This window comes from Ornithodoros turicata, unplaced genomic scaffold (assembly GCF_037126465.1).
Source record: "Ornithodoros turicata isolate Travis unplaced genomic scaffold, ASM3712646v1 Chromosome14, whole genome shotgun sequence".
Lineage (NCBI taxonomy): Eukaryota > Metazoa > Arthropoda > Arachnida > Ixodida > Argasidae > Ornithodoros > Ornithodoros turicata.
The window spans coordinates 2593336-2609795 of NW_026999314.1; the positions used below are offsets into that span (position 1 = coordinate 2593336).

The 16460-nt window shown below is 45.5% G+C and overlaps 1 protein-coding gene across 2 annotated transcripts in view; it reads right to left on the reverse strand.

Annotated features, from left to right (window-relative positions):
- LOC135372351 (venom metalloproteinase antarease-like TtrivMP_A) overlaps positions 1–16460 on the reverse strand; it is a 105434-nt gene that overhangs the window by 19583 nt on the left and 69391 nt on the right. For both annotated transcript variants that reach the window (XM_064605980.1, XM_064605981.1), the window contains one exon: positions 10678–10815. In XM_064605980.1, coding sequence (XP_064462050.1) covers positions 10678–10815 — 138 coding nt within the window. The remainder of the gene's footprint in view (positions 1–10677; positions 10816–16460) is intronic.

Here is a 16460-nt window from a genome sequence, read left to right on the forward strand (position 1 = left end):
TAACAAAGCACATCCGGCCATCAAGTTCACGCATTCTTATTCCCCTCTAACTGTTAACTTTCTCGATGTCCAAGTAAAGTTAACCAACGGGGTCTTGTCCACAAACCTGTTCCGTAAACCTACGGACTCTCAACAGTATCTAGCATTTAACAGTTGCCACCCGCGTCATACTAAACTTGCCATCCCCTACAGCCAAGCACTTCGATACAGGCGCATCTGTTCCAGTGACGATGACTTGGACAGAAATCTAGCTCAACTTAGGGAAACATTCATTGGTCGCCAATTTCCACCTAGCCTAGTTGACGACGCTCTAAATTAAGCCCGCAAAGCAGATCGCAAAGCCCTGTTCCAAGACCATAAACGCGTGTTAGATAATGGTTCCGTAAACCTCATCTTAACATTTAGCAGCAATATTCAAAGCGTTAACAATATACTAAACCGTCACCATAGTATCCTTCTCCAATCGGAGCGCATGGGACAAATTTTTCCTCAGCCACCGCGGGTAACCTACAGGCGCGCGCGCAACCTGCACGATAATCTAGTTAGCTCTAAGGTTAGGAAAGCAGCGCATCCAGGGAACGGCTGTCACCCATGCGATGGTCGCAGGTGTCAAATATGCAAATTAATGCAAAGCACCCAAGTACTTAAAAGTACTAATTCCAATTTCTCCGTCAAAATTAATGGTGACTTCGACTGTAATTCATCTAACGTCATTTATGCCATTCAGTGCCGCACGTGCCAAGCACAATACGTTGGTCAGACTAAAACATCATTTCGGATCAGGTTCAACAACCACGAATCTGACGTTACAAAAAAGCCAAACCTCCCGGTCTCTCGCCATTTCAAGCAACCAGGTCATTCACTAAATAATGTGTCACTTTTTATTCTCCAGTCAAATTTTAGCTCAGATCGGTGCAGGGAACAACGCGAATCTTGTCTCATTTACAAATTCCAATCAACCATTAACGAATATCTGGGAGCACTTTCAACGGTAAGAAATCTGGCCGCCTAGATGAGCTACAGTTTCATCATTTTCGTTTCCTTTCTGTTTTTCTTTTCTTCTTTTCTTTTTTTTTTTCAGCAAAGTTTGAAGCAGCGCTCATCCTGCCCGGAATTTTCCCCAAAGCGGACAGTGACCTACGGCGAATGACATCACCACCCGGACTTGACCTTCTGGAATATTCCCGAATCTGACTCATTGACAAACGCCTGTGGCGTGCCCGTACCGATTATGACTTCATGTACCAAACCTAGTTAAGTAATGTGTAACCAGCTACGCATCTTTTGTCCTGACGAAGACAGTGCCACTGTCGAAACGTCGACCCCTTGCCCTTTTTAACGTCTCCCTATGTAATAAACTAGTGTTTGTAACTTCCCTAAAATCTGTTTCCGCGTCTTTTTTTGAACTTATATATATATATATATATATATATATATATTGTCAACGTTAAACATATCCCGCTGCCCTTCCCGCGCTCATCACATGGGTTGTCTTTCAGGTATTGTCTATTAGAAACCAGAGACCCCTGTCGGTAACTCTGGCTAGTCTCGACGTGCCGTAGCGGTGCTGTTCCAGGACAAAGAAAAGGAATCTGATCGCCGTAATTTGTACGAGACCATGGAACTGTTAGGCGCTGTGTCTACCGCGTTGAGCATGAATTACAGTCGACCCCCGTTTATCCGGACTTCATTTATCCGGATCCCGCGGTATCCGGACAAAAGGCACGGGAACGGACTTTCCTCCATGTATTTTGTTCTCGTTTATCCGGACTTCAGCTTCCGGACTCGGACAAGAATTCCGGGGAACGAAAGTCGAAAATTCTTGTAATCCAGCTTCAGTTATCCGGACTACCGTGAGTAAGAGGAGACGCTGACCCCGCTTCTTCACCCTTTTCGCTGTTTGGGGGTTATTCCCATCACACGTCAGGGACTTGCATTCCTCCGTAGGGGAGACAAACGTGCACCATGACCCCCTTTTCTATTTGTGTGCGTTGGGTCACGTTGACCAGTCGAGTCATTTGGAAATATCTCGAGCAACTGTCCGGTTCTAGAGGGGAAAACTCCAACCCGAGGGCCTGCTGCTTACGGCCCGTTGGCCGATGAAGACATTCCCCTAGCTGAGCTGCGATCCCTGATGCAGAGGCTCACTGCGACTGCAGTAGATGATGCTGCGGTTTCTGACTACGTTGACATTGATAAGGATGATGACGCATGTGCAGCTATGACTGATGACGGTGTGATTGCTGCTGTCGCCTCCGATGATGTGCAGCAAGACGGTGCCGATGACGCCAGTGAGAAACAAGGCTCCGACATTGATACTTTGCGACCGCTCTGACATTCTCCGAGCAGCGCAACAGCGTGGCTCAACTCTATGCAATTAGCAAAAGTTTGCAGGAATCGAGTGCCTACACTACTATGTAACAGCTGTCATTGACGAGATTTCTGTGTTTTAATTAAACCTTGCTCCGTAGGACGTTTCTAGTCGGTCGTTTCATTTATCCGGATTCCCGGTATCCGGACGATTTCGCAGGGAACGGCACCATCCGGATAAACGGGGGTCGACTGTATATTTCTGCATGTTAAGGAGTGATAGGATTAAGCTGTTATTCTGTTTTACGGCGCGAACGTAAGTCTTGAGAAGTATATAAGGGTAAAAGTTGACTACTATCATTATACTAATATCAACGAAAAGATCAGCAGTATCATGATCAAAAGGTACAGCGGCTATGGATCTGACTGCTCGTTTCTGCAGGATAGAGATAATATTGATATTCCTCGGAGAAGTTGTACCCCATACGAGAAGACAATTGTGTAAATGAGACACTATGAGGGAATTGTAAATAATGATTTTTGCATATTTTGGTAGGAGGAAGCGATACCTACCTAAAATACCTATAACTTTAGCTATTTTCCAAGGTAGTTTACATGTTCATTCCAAGTTAGGTTTTTCGAGAAGAACACACCAAGTGTCTTTACCGCTTGGAGTATTTCGACAACATTGCTACCCAACTGAATGGGCATTAGAATTGATACTGGATGGTTGTTTGCCGCCCCAATGACGCCCGCACCCGACAGCTACCCGCGCGACACCGAAAACGTAGACACGTCACCCGCAACAACGTGCGGGTGCCCAACCCGAAAAATTCGCAGTGTAACCACATTGGCAAAATAGGAACGGCTAAATGGTTACTTTTTTTGTGTGTGCAATGATAGTGCCACTCCTTTTTTGTTCATCTGCACTTCGTTGTTGCATGTCAAAAGAAGGCGAGTCCCGCTACACTTGAAGTAACAGGAAATAATACTTTATAATTTCCTCAAACTGTGTAACATTCCACTTGAATAAATAACAGCAACAAAAAAGAAACAGAAGGAATGGAAAGAAACGAAACACTAAACGGTTTACAACACCGTCGCTGCATGCTTATCACATTGTAGTATGATTAAAACACGACGTGAGAAAGCAAAGGGTCGATGCATATGCGTACCTAGAGGGGGTAAGGGGGCGTGCCCCTGCCCGGAGCACCAAGGTGGCGTGTGAAAATAGTGCGCTGTTTATTCATAGGTCATCATGGTTATTCTCAGATGTCATAGTAGGAACCCCTAAACAACCGTACAGTCCGCAACGTCCGCCTCCAGAAACAGATGTGGTGGTGGTGGTGGTGCACGTTTGCCCCCCCCCCCCCCCCCCCCCCCCTTGAACAATATCCTGGGAACGCCGATGGGTCGAGGAAGGTGTCCCACAGTTCGGAGGAAACTTTTGTGCAAATACTGGATGCCGAACTGAAGGTCCGTTCAGCTTCTGCGCTAGAAGAAGCGACAGTCAGCAAATATCTGTACGCACGTGTAGGCAACGGTCCTTTGCCATCCCCAGTCATAAAAAGTGTCATTTCTTTACGAAGGACTGAGTCTGTACATGATGGCCTATGCTGTCCGAGTAGAAGCGATTTTCTCTGCTCGCTTAAGAGAATTTGTGTGCCCTTGTTCTGTGCTTTCTTTACAAAGGTGTAATGCAGTTGTGTGTGTGTAAGCAGGGTGTCGAACCGAAACATTTTTCGTTCCGGTTACATCATAAACGATCCGGTATCGGTTCTGCACCGGAGCAAAAAAATAACGGTTCATATCGGTTTTTAACCGCTTCCGCTTCTGCTGGGAATATTCATACCCACAAAACAAAATCAATGTTACAAAATGTAAACCCGTTTATTCCGCATACATGGCATTTAATATTAATAGACAGCTGTGAAATTGGTAGCTCCTGGTTCCTGTAGGTTACTGTCTGTTCAAATGGGCTTTCTCCTTTCTTGAAGCGCATGCTACAAACGGTCGTGATGTCATACGTAAAGTACTTTCTTGCTGGGTTGGAGCGATTGCGTCTCATCAGAATGTATTGCTATTGTCTAGCCAGCAAGCACCACCGCACGAGTACGACGCAAATCGAGGAACACCTTCACTCACAAACGCGCTCGACGGCTCCGTTTTATTTTCTTCGTGTCCTGTCCACAAAAGACTTGCCACTTTGTACGGGCTTGCCCTTGCGTATACGTAAATGTATTCAACTTAGCTGTTGTCAAACAAGGGACGCGTTGCTCGACATTACCGATAAAGAAGCCGTTATGCAGCCCCTTGGGTCGCTGTTAAGTTGAGGAGAGTTTGGGAGGATCAAATTAAAACGAACACTACTGCACATTGCTAGAGAGTCACGTGTACCTCGAAGTCTGTGTGCGTGCGCGAATGATAAACCATTCCAAAGGGAGCCTAAGGGTCATACTATACCGACATACATTCCACCGTAACCGTAACCCTCGTATAGTATCCATGACATGACTTCAGAGCACACGACGTCTGTTTCATTCGCCTATCCGTAGTCCAAACCGGCGAAGTTTTTTTCTGGACCGAAAACCGTTAAATATATTTTTCGGTATCCCTCCTGAGCGAAAAAAACGTATACGATTTAGATTCCGTTCCGGTTCGCACCAAAATAGCGTTTTTTTTCGGTTTTCGGTTCGCTCCGACACCGTGTGTGTAAGTATTGCATTATGCAATAATTATCTGATTGTAGAAATGGGTGTGTTTCTCTGAGTTGATGGTTGTTTATCATCGTGTGCTTCGTTTTTTGCAGTTATAGCTATCCGAACGCAAGTGCGTGTAATTTTTCGCTGCTCTTTCCTACTTTCACTGCTGTTACGCGTAAGATAGCCGTTTCGTAAAGCTGAATAGCGTTCTGTCAGGTGAAGTGGGTTTGCTTGTTAGACTTTGTTGGGTGCTGGATATGTTGGTGAAGTAAGCAGTGCTTAATTTTGCAGTTATGGGCATTTGAGTAGAAATGCTGGTGTCTGAGCCCGGAGTGGAAATTTCTATAAAGCACGTTCCCACGTGCATTCCTGAGCTGTTGTGTGTGTGTGTTTTTTTTTCTGATTTGTGACATCAACTGACAGTATTCGTTACATCTGCTTCACATCTCTATTGTTTCGCTGTCGCGTATAGGTGTCTATTGCCCTGTTGATGTCTTGGTAGAAATTCAGAGTGTGGTACAAGTAGACGTTGTTTTCCCTGCTAACTAAATAGAATTTGTGCGTCGTTTTCCAAGCAACGAAATAGCGATCCGCGTCCCAGTAAACCAAAAACGTCTAATGGACATCCAGAGGATGATACACAGTGGACATTTTGGATGTCTAGTAGGTACCCAGATATGTCCACATTACGTTCCATGGATGTACTATGTATCCTCGGTGTGTCCTATAGATGATCCTTGCAGGTTAACGTACGACAATATAAACCAGATTGCAAATCTACTTTTTCAGCTACTTTGTCCGACCACCGCAAATGCTGTACTTGTGGCTATACCCCACCCAACATAGCTCGGGCATTTCTCAGTAGCCTCTGCTGGCGCCCTGGATGCAACTTATACTAAAAGACAAATAGTTAAGGGATGTATGTTAAGTGTAGTGGGGGCCGAAAGCGTTTGTAATGGTGACGAGGATGAGTTTCTGCAATTAATATGTAATTCTGCAATGAGCCAAACTACCTGTTAACATTTCTGACATCCCTACCTTACAAATTTTGTGTTTGTAATTCAAGCTATCATCTATGACGAGGTTACCTACGGAGTTGAGCTGTCAAACCGATAGGTTTCCTGTGTTGGTCGCAGATTGCTACATAAATACTTTGCACAGAACAGCACGTAAACAATTGAGAAAACTTGTTTTTGCTTGTTTTCCAATTTCCCACGTTCTCACAAGACGGATTCGCTTGCTTCTAGCACTATGCAAGAATTACTATTAAGCTGATAGTCGAAACGTTTCATAAACGTCTCACAAGATTGTGTAATCCATTATACATTGATTGCGCAGGCTAAATGGATGTACAGAGGACGTCTTGAACGTGGGTACAATGAACGTCCTATAGACCTCCACCGTTTACAACGCACTAACTGTACATATAATAGATATTGATGAAACGTTCGCTTCGGTCTTAGATGTTTGAATATTTCTGGTACGTCTAGCAGGCGTTTGTGGTTTGCTGGAGTTTAGTTTACACGAAATACAAAAATAAACTTGTGTATGTTCTATGATTTTCTGTCGCAGTCTTAGGCCTTTCCGCCACATGAGCAGTGTTTTGTATGCGATGTCGCATGTCTGGAGTTCTTTAGCAGTGTCTTTCTTGTTGCAATTTTTACCCGCCACTAGTATCTTGTTGTTGTCATCTTGTGTTAGCCGTTGAGTTTCGTAGCGATGTGTGGTGAAGCTGCGATTATTCCTGAGCACTCCATCTTCAGCATTTTCCCCGTCATGTTTTGTATGCGCTGTCGTATGTGTGGACTTGCTTAGCAGTGCCTTTCTTATTGCAATTTTCACCCGTAAAAATTTAGCATATGTCGTATTATGCTGCCCGAGTAGAAGTGATTTTTCCTCATCGCATAAGGGAATTTGTGTGCCCTTGTCCTGTGCTTTCTTCACGCAGGGACAATGCTGTTGTGTGTTGTGTGCGGAGCCGAACGTGTCCTGGAATGATGTAGCCTGTGTGATGACGTCATGTTGCGGCTCTATTGTTTCAGGTGGACTATGGCCATGGCAGTTGCATTGGACACTAGTGAAAAAAAAACAGTGTAGCCTTGAGACAATAGGGTGACGTTATGACCAATGAGCAAGGCTCGCAGAGGGCGCAAGGATTCACTTCTCTCTTAACCTCTCACGGGTATGGATGTGTTGCTGGTGGATGACGCGCGTTGATTCTCTTCCTAGCAGTTGCGTTGGCCATTAGTGGAAAAGTGTAGCCTCAGTGGGATTCAGTTTGCCTCTCACAGGGTACGGACGTGTGGCTCGTCACTGGTGGGTGGTGTGCGACGATTCTGGTGGGTTTTGTATCGAGTAGATTTACAATGAGGGAGTGCTGTGTACGTGGAAATAATTCGTTGCTGGTGAGTGTCTTTTTCACTGTGTTCAAGTGCCTCTCTGTGCTTGCTTTCCTTTGTTGCCCAGCAGTCATGCGATTTTGCCTTGTGTGACAGAGCTCGTTGAGCAATGTTCTGATATGCCCTGACCTGTTTTGCCTTATGATGCATGTTTTCCTTTGTTGATGCATCTAGCTCTCTATTTTTTCTTTATTGGACAAGAAAGATTGTTTTTGATAATTCTTGTCTTGACGATGACGCTAGTGCTGCCGCACCTCATTCGCTTCATCTAAACAGAAGTACTGCTAGAACAATTCGTAATAATTTTGCGATACAATTAGTTCAGAAAGTAACTGCAAGAGGGACAGATGTGTGGCTTTTAGAGGAGAAAAAAACATTACGACTCAGTTCTCTGCGTACCTCTCGGATGGAACGAACGTGATAACTTTGTCGCCGCTTTGTTTGCGATTAGCAGTGCCGTGCCCGTTCAGGTCGGGTGCTGGTTGTTGTTCCTGTCCGTGCATCACCGCCATTTTTGTCTTGCGCAAAAGCTGCTTTGGCCTTAAGAACGAGAGTAATACCAGAGCGATTCTTAATAATTTTGTCATGAAATTAATTCAAAGCGTAACTGGTAAAGAGCAGAGGCATGACTTTATAGAGGGAAAAAAAGCATTACGATTCAGTTCTGCGCCTGGCTGTCTACAGCTGTGAATCTCTATGCCATTCTTTTCTTTCTATAACACATCGCTGATTTTACCCCACGGGAATGGGCAGTCTTCACAGACTCAAAATCTGCACTTCAAGCTATTGAAAATTCCGGCATACGAGGCCCATCCGCACCCCTAGTCACTGATGTGTTAATGTCTTACCACACTGTCTATGCAGCAGGCCACAGGCTAGATCTCCAGTGGGTTACAGCACATTGTGGTATGGTGGAGAACGAGCAGGCCGACAGCGCCGCAGAAGCAGCACTCTCGTCTCGGAAATGGACCAGTATTGTTCTGCTGAGAGGAGACCGCCATTCCATTCTGCGACGCCTCGTGACACACCTGGCTTCCCGCCAATGGACAACCGACATTCTCCCCCCATCTATGTTGAGCAGAGTTGATCCAACCCTCGCTTTCCGCATTCCACGAAACACCTCTCGTCAAGATGCTGCATTAATCCACCGAATGTGACTCGATGTGGCCTTTACCGCTCAGTGGTGTTACCGCTTGAGACAAGTTGACTCTCCCACCTGGTGCCACTGTGGTGCTCTTGAGGATCTGAAGCATATTCTTCTTCATTGCCCTCACTACCAACCTTCCCGAACCGCACTCTCCGAGTCTCTTAGTCAGCTGGATTCTCGTCCCTTCTCCCTATCGAAATTGCTTGGTCCCTGGCCCAATCCAGCAACGATCTGCGCTCAAAGCTGTTTTCACATTTCTGGACACCATCGGGCTTCCATCGTTATTGTGAAGGGGCTCATTATTTTATTCCCCACATCCCCACCAGCAATGGGGTAGAGTATCGCCTCTGGCGATGAGCCTCCCCGCTCTCCATCTCAAACTAAAGTTGTTGTTGTTGCACCTGGCTGTCGGATGGAATGGATGCATCGTTCTGCTTCTTTCTGCTTCATCGTTCTCCTCGTGACTGCTGCTGTGGTGGACAGTGGGCTGATTTGTTATGCAACTAATTTTTTTCGGATGTGATGACTTCCCCGCTTTGTCCCCGCTTTGTTTGTGATAAACAGTGACGTGCCCGTGAATGTCGGGCACTGGTTGTTGTCGTTCCTGTTCGGGCATCCCCACCATTTTCTATCTTCCGCAAAAGCTGCCTTGGCCTCGGGAATGAGAGTAGCATGGCATGATCCACGACTTTATAGAAGAGAAAAAAGCATTACGCTTCAGTTCTGTGCCTGGCTTTCGGATGGAGAAACACATCATTCTGCGCTCCTCGTGACTGCTGTTGTGCTGAATTGTTGTATGCCTACTCTTTTTTTGTTGTTGTTGGCTATTGATGGCGTTCCTTGTTCCCATATTTAGCTTTTGCTTTCACAGAAATTTGCTTTCTTTTGTCTCGAATATGAGTGTTTTTCTCCTTGCTTGTCCAGAGCTGTCATAACCTGCCCAGACATATAATGATGACATCACCCCTGATGTCTCAGGATGTCCAGAAATGGTGGTGACAAGAAGGACGGTGGCGCCACCTGGTGTGATACTTTGGAATTATGTAGTCACTTGCCTCTGTGCTCCATCGCCCCAGCAATGGTCAGCGGCCGTTCCGGACCACTTTCTTCAAGAAAGTGATCTTTAATCTTCAACTAAACTGCTTCTTTCCACTCTATTTCTGTCTATTTTTTATTTTTATGACGAGTGTCCCGAAACATGCTGGGTGGTGTGGACATGAGTTAGATGCTCCCCAATTAGTGTGGTGACTGCCTGGATGGTCCCAAGTACTGTGGGGAGTCCTAAGTAGCTGTACATGCTAATCTAATGGAGTCCGCATCCTCTGTGTGTTTACGGATAGTCGTGATCATTCCCTAATACTGGAACTCACGGCACGCAGCGCGCCATTTTTCTTCATCCTCTTAAAATGATTTTGGTTTCATAGCCAGGGATTCGAGCCTTTATTTGTTCGGGTTCGTTCGATTCGGGTTCAAGATGGTGCTTATTGGTTCGTGCCTGGTACAGCTCCTCAGCAGCGCGAAATATCGATTCGAACCGGTTCGAAACGATGATGCACGAACGCAATAATCTGTTCCACATGAATGGCGGTAAGCAATACAATTTATTTAAAAAAAATTATGTGCTTCAATTATCTATACCAAAATCTTTCCTTTGCATGTCTAGCCGTGTGATTAAAGCTTTTGTGGGGTAACTAGGGTTATCTGTAACGAATTAAATGCTGCTGATAAGAAACCACTCGACGTTCTCGATGATGGCTTTCGATGAAATGTCCATTCTCGATGAAACACTATTCCATGAAATATCCCGGAACCTTTGTGTTTCTCGTACGTTTGACGTATGTACGCATCACACCCTTTCAATCCTAACGCTATTTTGGTGAAATGGCATGCAAGCGTAAATGGTGACCTCCTTTTACTTCAAGAATTAATCGGTCGAAATAATCATAGATGTGTTCACTGGCGAGTTTCGGGTGATTTTGTTTCTGAAACATAAGACTCACGGCATGTGGATTGCAATCGGCATACCATCCCTATGCCATTCATTCCGTCTACCATGCTATCCACACCTGATGCTGAGCTCAGCACTGGTTACCACTCCAAGTTGTAAAGAAATACTCACTGTAGGGTGTTGATCATTCCTGCCTGGCTACACACAGAAAATTTGTATCCATTAGGAGACGATTTCTTAATATCTCCCATCACATAGCCTTCCGATGGATCACATGCATCTGTCTCGAAGTCCCAGGGAGCACCCAGCCTGTGAAAGAGTTGTGATGATTACTAAGGACATTTAACACCAACTTAAATCACAAGAAGGTTAAGGTATACAAAACCGTTCCCTTGTGTATCTACTGATCCCTTATAAAAATGATTGTTGTTTTAGTTTTAGCAGCATATGTATTTTCTATGTATGCTATCGCCTTCTTATTGATATTTACTTTTTATTGTCAACAAACTGTCAAGACTATGTATCGACTTTTTGTGTGTGTCTACCCTGCGTTGTGCATAGGGTACCTGTAGGGTACATATTGTTTTCTTATTTATGTTGTTTTTCTATTGTATGTTGTCCTTAGGCGGCTGCTTATAGGCTACATATTGGTTTCTCATTCATGTCGTGTCTATTGTGTGCTGCGCACACGCTGCCAGTAGTCTACAAATTGGTTTCTTATTGATGTTCTGTCTATCGTTTATTGTGCAGAGGCAGCTTACAGGCTCCATAGTGCTAAAACTCATGCGTTGACTGTTCTGTTTTGTGACTGTGTGTGTTGTGTGCCTGTTGAGTAAAAACGCACAGTTTCCAAAGTTATTTAATAATAATGAAGGATTAAAGGGATACGCACTAATAAGAGGTGTTCATAATTATATTTTATGACGTTCTTTCACAAAAAAATACTTGACACAGGAACATAATGTTTTTCATATACATATGTGCGTTTCATATTCTCCAGCAATGAAAAAGAAAACATGAGATGCCCCAAAATGTGCACAAAAATGCAGTACCTAGACACTGAATTTTTTTGCGTGTTCACAAATGCTCAGTTTGCATGTGCAATGTCCATAAAACCAGGTATTGAAACGTGGTTTTACAGAAAACAGAATTGAATATATGCCACGTAATATCTGCCAGCGATTTCCGCTCCAATATGATTAGGCAACTACTACTATCTGACATTATAAACAGCGAACCGGACTGAACCGGAACTGAACCGAACCGAAACGGTCAACGCCGTCTTGGAGCTGAACCGGAAATGAACAGTTAAAAAATATCAGTCACCGGTTCAAATAGCGGTACATACGGAACTAAGGGCGGAAACAACAAAACAATGAGTATTGGCCGAGGCAGACCACAGTTAGGGACGATGCAGAGAAGTAAGCCTCAAACGCCCGGAAATGTTTGAATTGGTAAGGGCGGAACTTTGCATATTGTGCATGAACATGAAGCTACTTTTTCTTCTTTTATTAGCTTCGTAGCCTTAATGTTGTCAAAAACGTTGTGCTGTGTAGGAACGCTCTACATTTGCTGGAGTCGTGAAATATACAAGGTGTCCCAGAAAATCTGTCATTGAATTTTAATTTAAAAAACTACGCGACATAGAATCATGCGGTCAACGGCATTTGTCCTTACTAAGTTTTTGCCACCTTCCGATGTGCATGTCGTGTAACCTAAGTTTCATTATGTAAATTTTTGCGCAGTGAACTCGGAATTTTCCAAGTAAAGGTCACTTTTTTACACCACCAACATGAAGAGTGCGCTCAACTTACTCTCATTCATGATAATTGACAGTGGTATCCAGGATCTATCCTATCGGGAAAAATAGCCGAACATCATGCTTTTCGGGGCACTTGAGTATAACGTGCGAGGACCTTTTGACCGCAATCGCTGCCAGTCCGACGAAAGGAGGTTGGAAACCCAGCCCACAGAGTGAAGGCCCGTTCAGACATACAGCGCTTTGCTCCAGAGCACTGGAAAACAGAGCTGTTCTTCCCTCCTCTCCCGGCTGCGACTCGATGGAAAACAGCGCTTGGCGAAGTTGAGCTTCGGTGAACTTTCCCATCGCTGTCTCCCAGCGATAGGCTCCCTGAACCAATGAGAACGCGGCGCCGCGTTCACGTGACGGTACGATCACGTACGATCACGTGAGATCACCAAGTACAGCGCTGGGACAACCGCTGCAAGTGCGAAACCCCACAATGGAAATACAGCGCTGTTTTGCAGTGCTGTGGAGCAAAGCGCTGTATGTCGGAACGGGCCTTAATAGTAGGAAAAGTGACACTCCCTTGGAAATTGGGAAAGGGAAGGCTTGGCCCCAGCCTAAGCCGGACGCGATAAGCCATGCCTGTGTTATCTCTTTCGACGACGCCGGTGCGGGCTGGGTTTTCAACCTCCTTTCGTCGGACTGACAATGATTTCGCTGAAAAATTCGTCGCGCGCCATCCTCTGCGAGCTCCGTAGAGCATGATTTTCGTCAATTTTTTTTCAATACGATTGCTCCTCAGTATTCCTGTCAATTATAATGTGAGTAAATTCGGCACGCTCTTCACATTGTTGGGTAAAAGGTGACCTTTAATTGGCAAGTTTCCGAGCTCACTTCGCAAAAAATTACATGATTAAACTTAGGCTACATGACATGCACAGCGGGAGGTGGCAAAAACTTCGTAAGGACGAATACCGTATACCGCATGAATCTATGTGGCGTAGTTTTCTAATTAAAATTCAATGATACGTTTTGTGGGACACCCTGTATACAAATATGGCGACTTACAAGTGTTATAGGACATAGACATGAATGTATATAAGGATTAGGAATCAACGACAGCTTTGGGTAGCATTCATGAAGTGACATACACAACTATGCATGGACTCCACCCTAACTGCAGAACTGATCGTTGACACCTAAGGCGTGTGAGTTTACATAACCCACTTACAAAGCAATGGGTCAGCCACCCTCATTATGGTTAGAATGAACAACTTTATTTAAAGTCTAGAACATATCAAAGTTGGTTTTCTTTGTGCGTTGGAAATTAAAGAGGTGAAAACAAATATATGTACTGACATCGCATTTAAGAATCGCCAATGCGTCGAAAATGGGTCGATCTTCTCTGTTTGCACTTACTCCTGCCCGTGCTGTCTTTGTTCCACAGAAAAGTTACTCTACGGCGACAGGTTAGCACGGCTGCGATGAGTTTTAACACGTTACCGCGGCTTTTACATCAAGACCCCGTGCTCAGAGCGGCATCGTTCAAAAAAAAAGAAAAAGAAACGTCAGCCCCCATGCCTGGGAGCAAAAACGAGGGAATCCAACTACCATGAAGCGTCGAAAGAACGAAACGTCGTGTCATGAAGGGTGCGTTTTTTTATTCAACCCGAGTAACTCGCTGACGTATGTGCCCTCGCCATCACGTGACCCGAGAGTAGCCGCCCTTCCGAACGAATTTTCGACCGGCGGGAGTCACTCTCTCGTCGGTCAATATGGCGGACGCGTTGGAACGCGCGGAGTTCGAAGCTATGGAGGTAGGTTTCCACGAACAACGCCACGAACTTATCGTCGGAGCGATGGCTATAGCCGTGGCCACCATGACTGACAGTGACGACGACGACGAAGTTGGAGGATGGTAAGTATATTGTACACTTCTTGTCGTGCCTTGCGTTTCGATAGTCCCCACCATTAATTACGTAGGAATCGAATACCTAAGGTCGCGGACTACGCCGAAAAGACTGTCTGGGAGATGTCGGCAGCAACCTTCAAGTCCCACTTCCGCCTGCTACCGACGACCAGGGTGGCCCTGGTAGGCCCCAAGTTCTGGCGCACAAGGAGCTGTTGATAATGGTTTGGTGCCTTGCCAACATGGAGTCATTTAGGTATGATTCTTGGGATTATGTGTAGTATAGGGCGTATTCACTGGCCGTCATTTTGCTGTCCTCGCACCGCTGCTAATGCTACGGAAACATGTGCAGCAAAATGGCCGCCACAAGCACGGGCAAAGGCTACGTCGTCTTTTTCAGTGACGACAGGTGAATACCTCCTGCTGTGTTGCACGCGCGTCCTATGAGGTTGGGTACATGTCTGGTTGGGGCGTCCACATATTCTAACAGTAAAATTTGCGTAAATGAATGTAACTGCCTTAACCATTTTGTGCCCAAAACTTACCCCAGGTTAATAAAATCTACAAGCGTGCGTGATGAGCTGCAGAAAAAAATCTATTTATTTGCATAGACAGGGCAAACTGTTGCCCCTGAGCAACGTTGGGCACTGTTGTCACTAGTGACCCATTGATGCCTCAAACATTTACCTTCGACCCAAAGTGAAAAAGTTTGCAGGCTGCCTGACAAGCCTATAAATAATGTGCCCCTGTTCTAACCTCCTTTGTTATACAGAGCCTGACTAATATAAGACTTCTGTTTTTCCTCTCGTCTAGGGGACTTGGAGACCGTTTCGGAGTTGCCAAGTCAACAGTGTTTCACTGCGTACGCAGAGTAGGGGAGGCACTGCTGAGTCTGGCATCTCGTTTCGTCACCTGGCCCAACTGTCACGAGGCGCGGTCCATCATAGATGGCTTTCAGAGGAAATCCGAATTTCCAGGCATTCTGGGGGCAATTGATGGATCTCACATAGCAATCACTGCACCAACAGAGCATGCCGCTTCCTACATCAACAGAAAGGGGTTCTATTATGTGGTGCTACAGGCGGTGTGTGATCACGAGACGCGTTTCCTGCACTGCTCGGTTGGCGAAGCTGGGGGTATGCACGATGCTCGTGTTCTTCGTCGATCTGAAGTGCAGGGAATACTTGATCGTGATCACTTCCCAATGGACAGCCATCTGGTTGGGGATGCTACCTATCCAATCGGTCCATTTCTTATGACACCGTACAGAGATAATGGTCACTTGTCCGTTGTACAGAAGCGCTTCAATAAGCGTCATTCTCGGGCACGGGTTACCATAGAGAGGGCGTTCGGACTCTTGAAAAACGTATTCCGGAGGCTCTTCCGCGTGGAAACCAGACGGCCAGACATTATTGTCACCGCGATCATCTCGGCATGTGTTCTTCATAACGCTTGCCTGATCTGGGATGACACATTTGACGAACCGACAGCTGAGTACAGGCAGGACGACTCGAGTGCCACTGATCACAGCAGTGCAGATGCCAGGCAGCAGGGCTTGCAGAAGCAACAGACAATTGCACGAAGCCTTCCCATGTTGTAATCAAGCAGCGAGTTAGTTTTTCATGTCGCAGTAATAAAGTAGTGTTTTTGTTCAAAAAGTTTGAGACATTTTCGTTCTACGGTGTGGACTGAGAAGCAAACATGGCCGCCAATAACTTGCATCAACAACTACAGCAGGCAGCACAGGAATAGTATGTTTCAATAGCATGCATAGGTATGATTTATTGGTACGTTATATTTCAAATCGACAGGGATTTTTTCTGTTAACAGTGTCCAGGAAATATTTCTAGCAGATTCTCCATTAAATCATTGAAGCGCCTCAGCTGCTCCACCTTCGCTTTCTCCGCGGCCAGCTTTTCTTCCATGTAGTTGTCCGACATGAACTTTCTCATCTGTGAAGCCCTAGTGGACGGTGTCCCTGGGGTAAGGCCTGGGCCATCTGCTTCTGGGTCCCCGATCCTCACTTGCAACCCAGCTGATGTGGATGCAGTCGCTGGTGGCGCAATTTAGGGCCTTTTGCAAAATATCTCGTCCATTCGTTCGAGGTATGGCCAGTGCTTCCTGGGACAAACAATATCCGAATTTTGCCAACATGCATATCATCAATTTGCTGACAGAGATTGAAAAGTTCTATCTCACCTGGCACGGCCACTTGTGTTGTTGTTGTCTTTGATAATCTTGTATTGCTTCTTTAAGTTCTTCCACTTGTACTCACATTTTGTGGGTGATACGTCATAG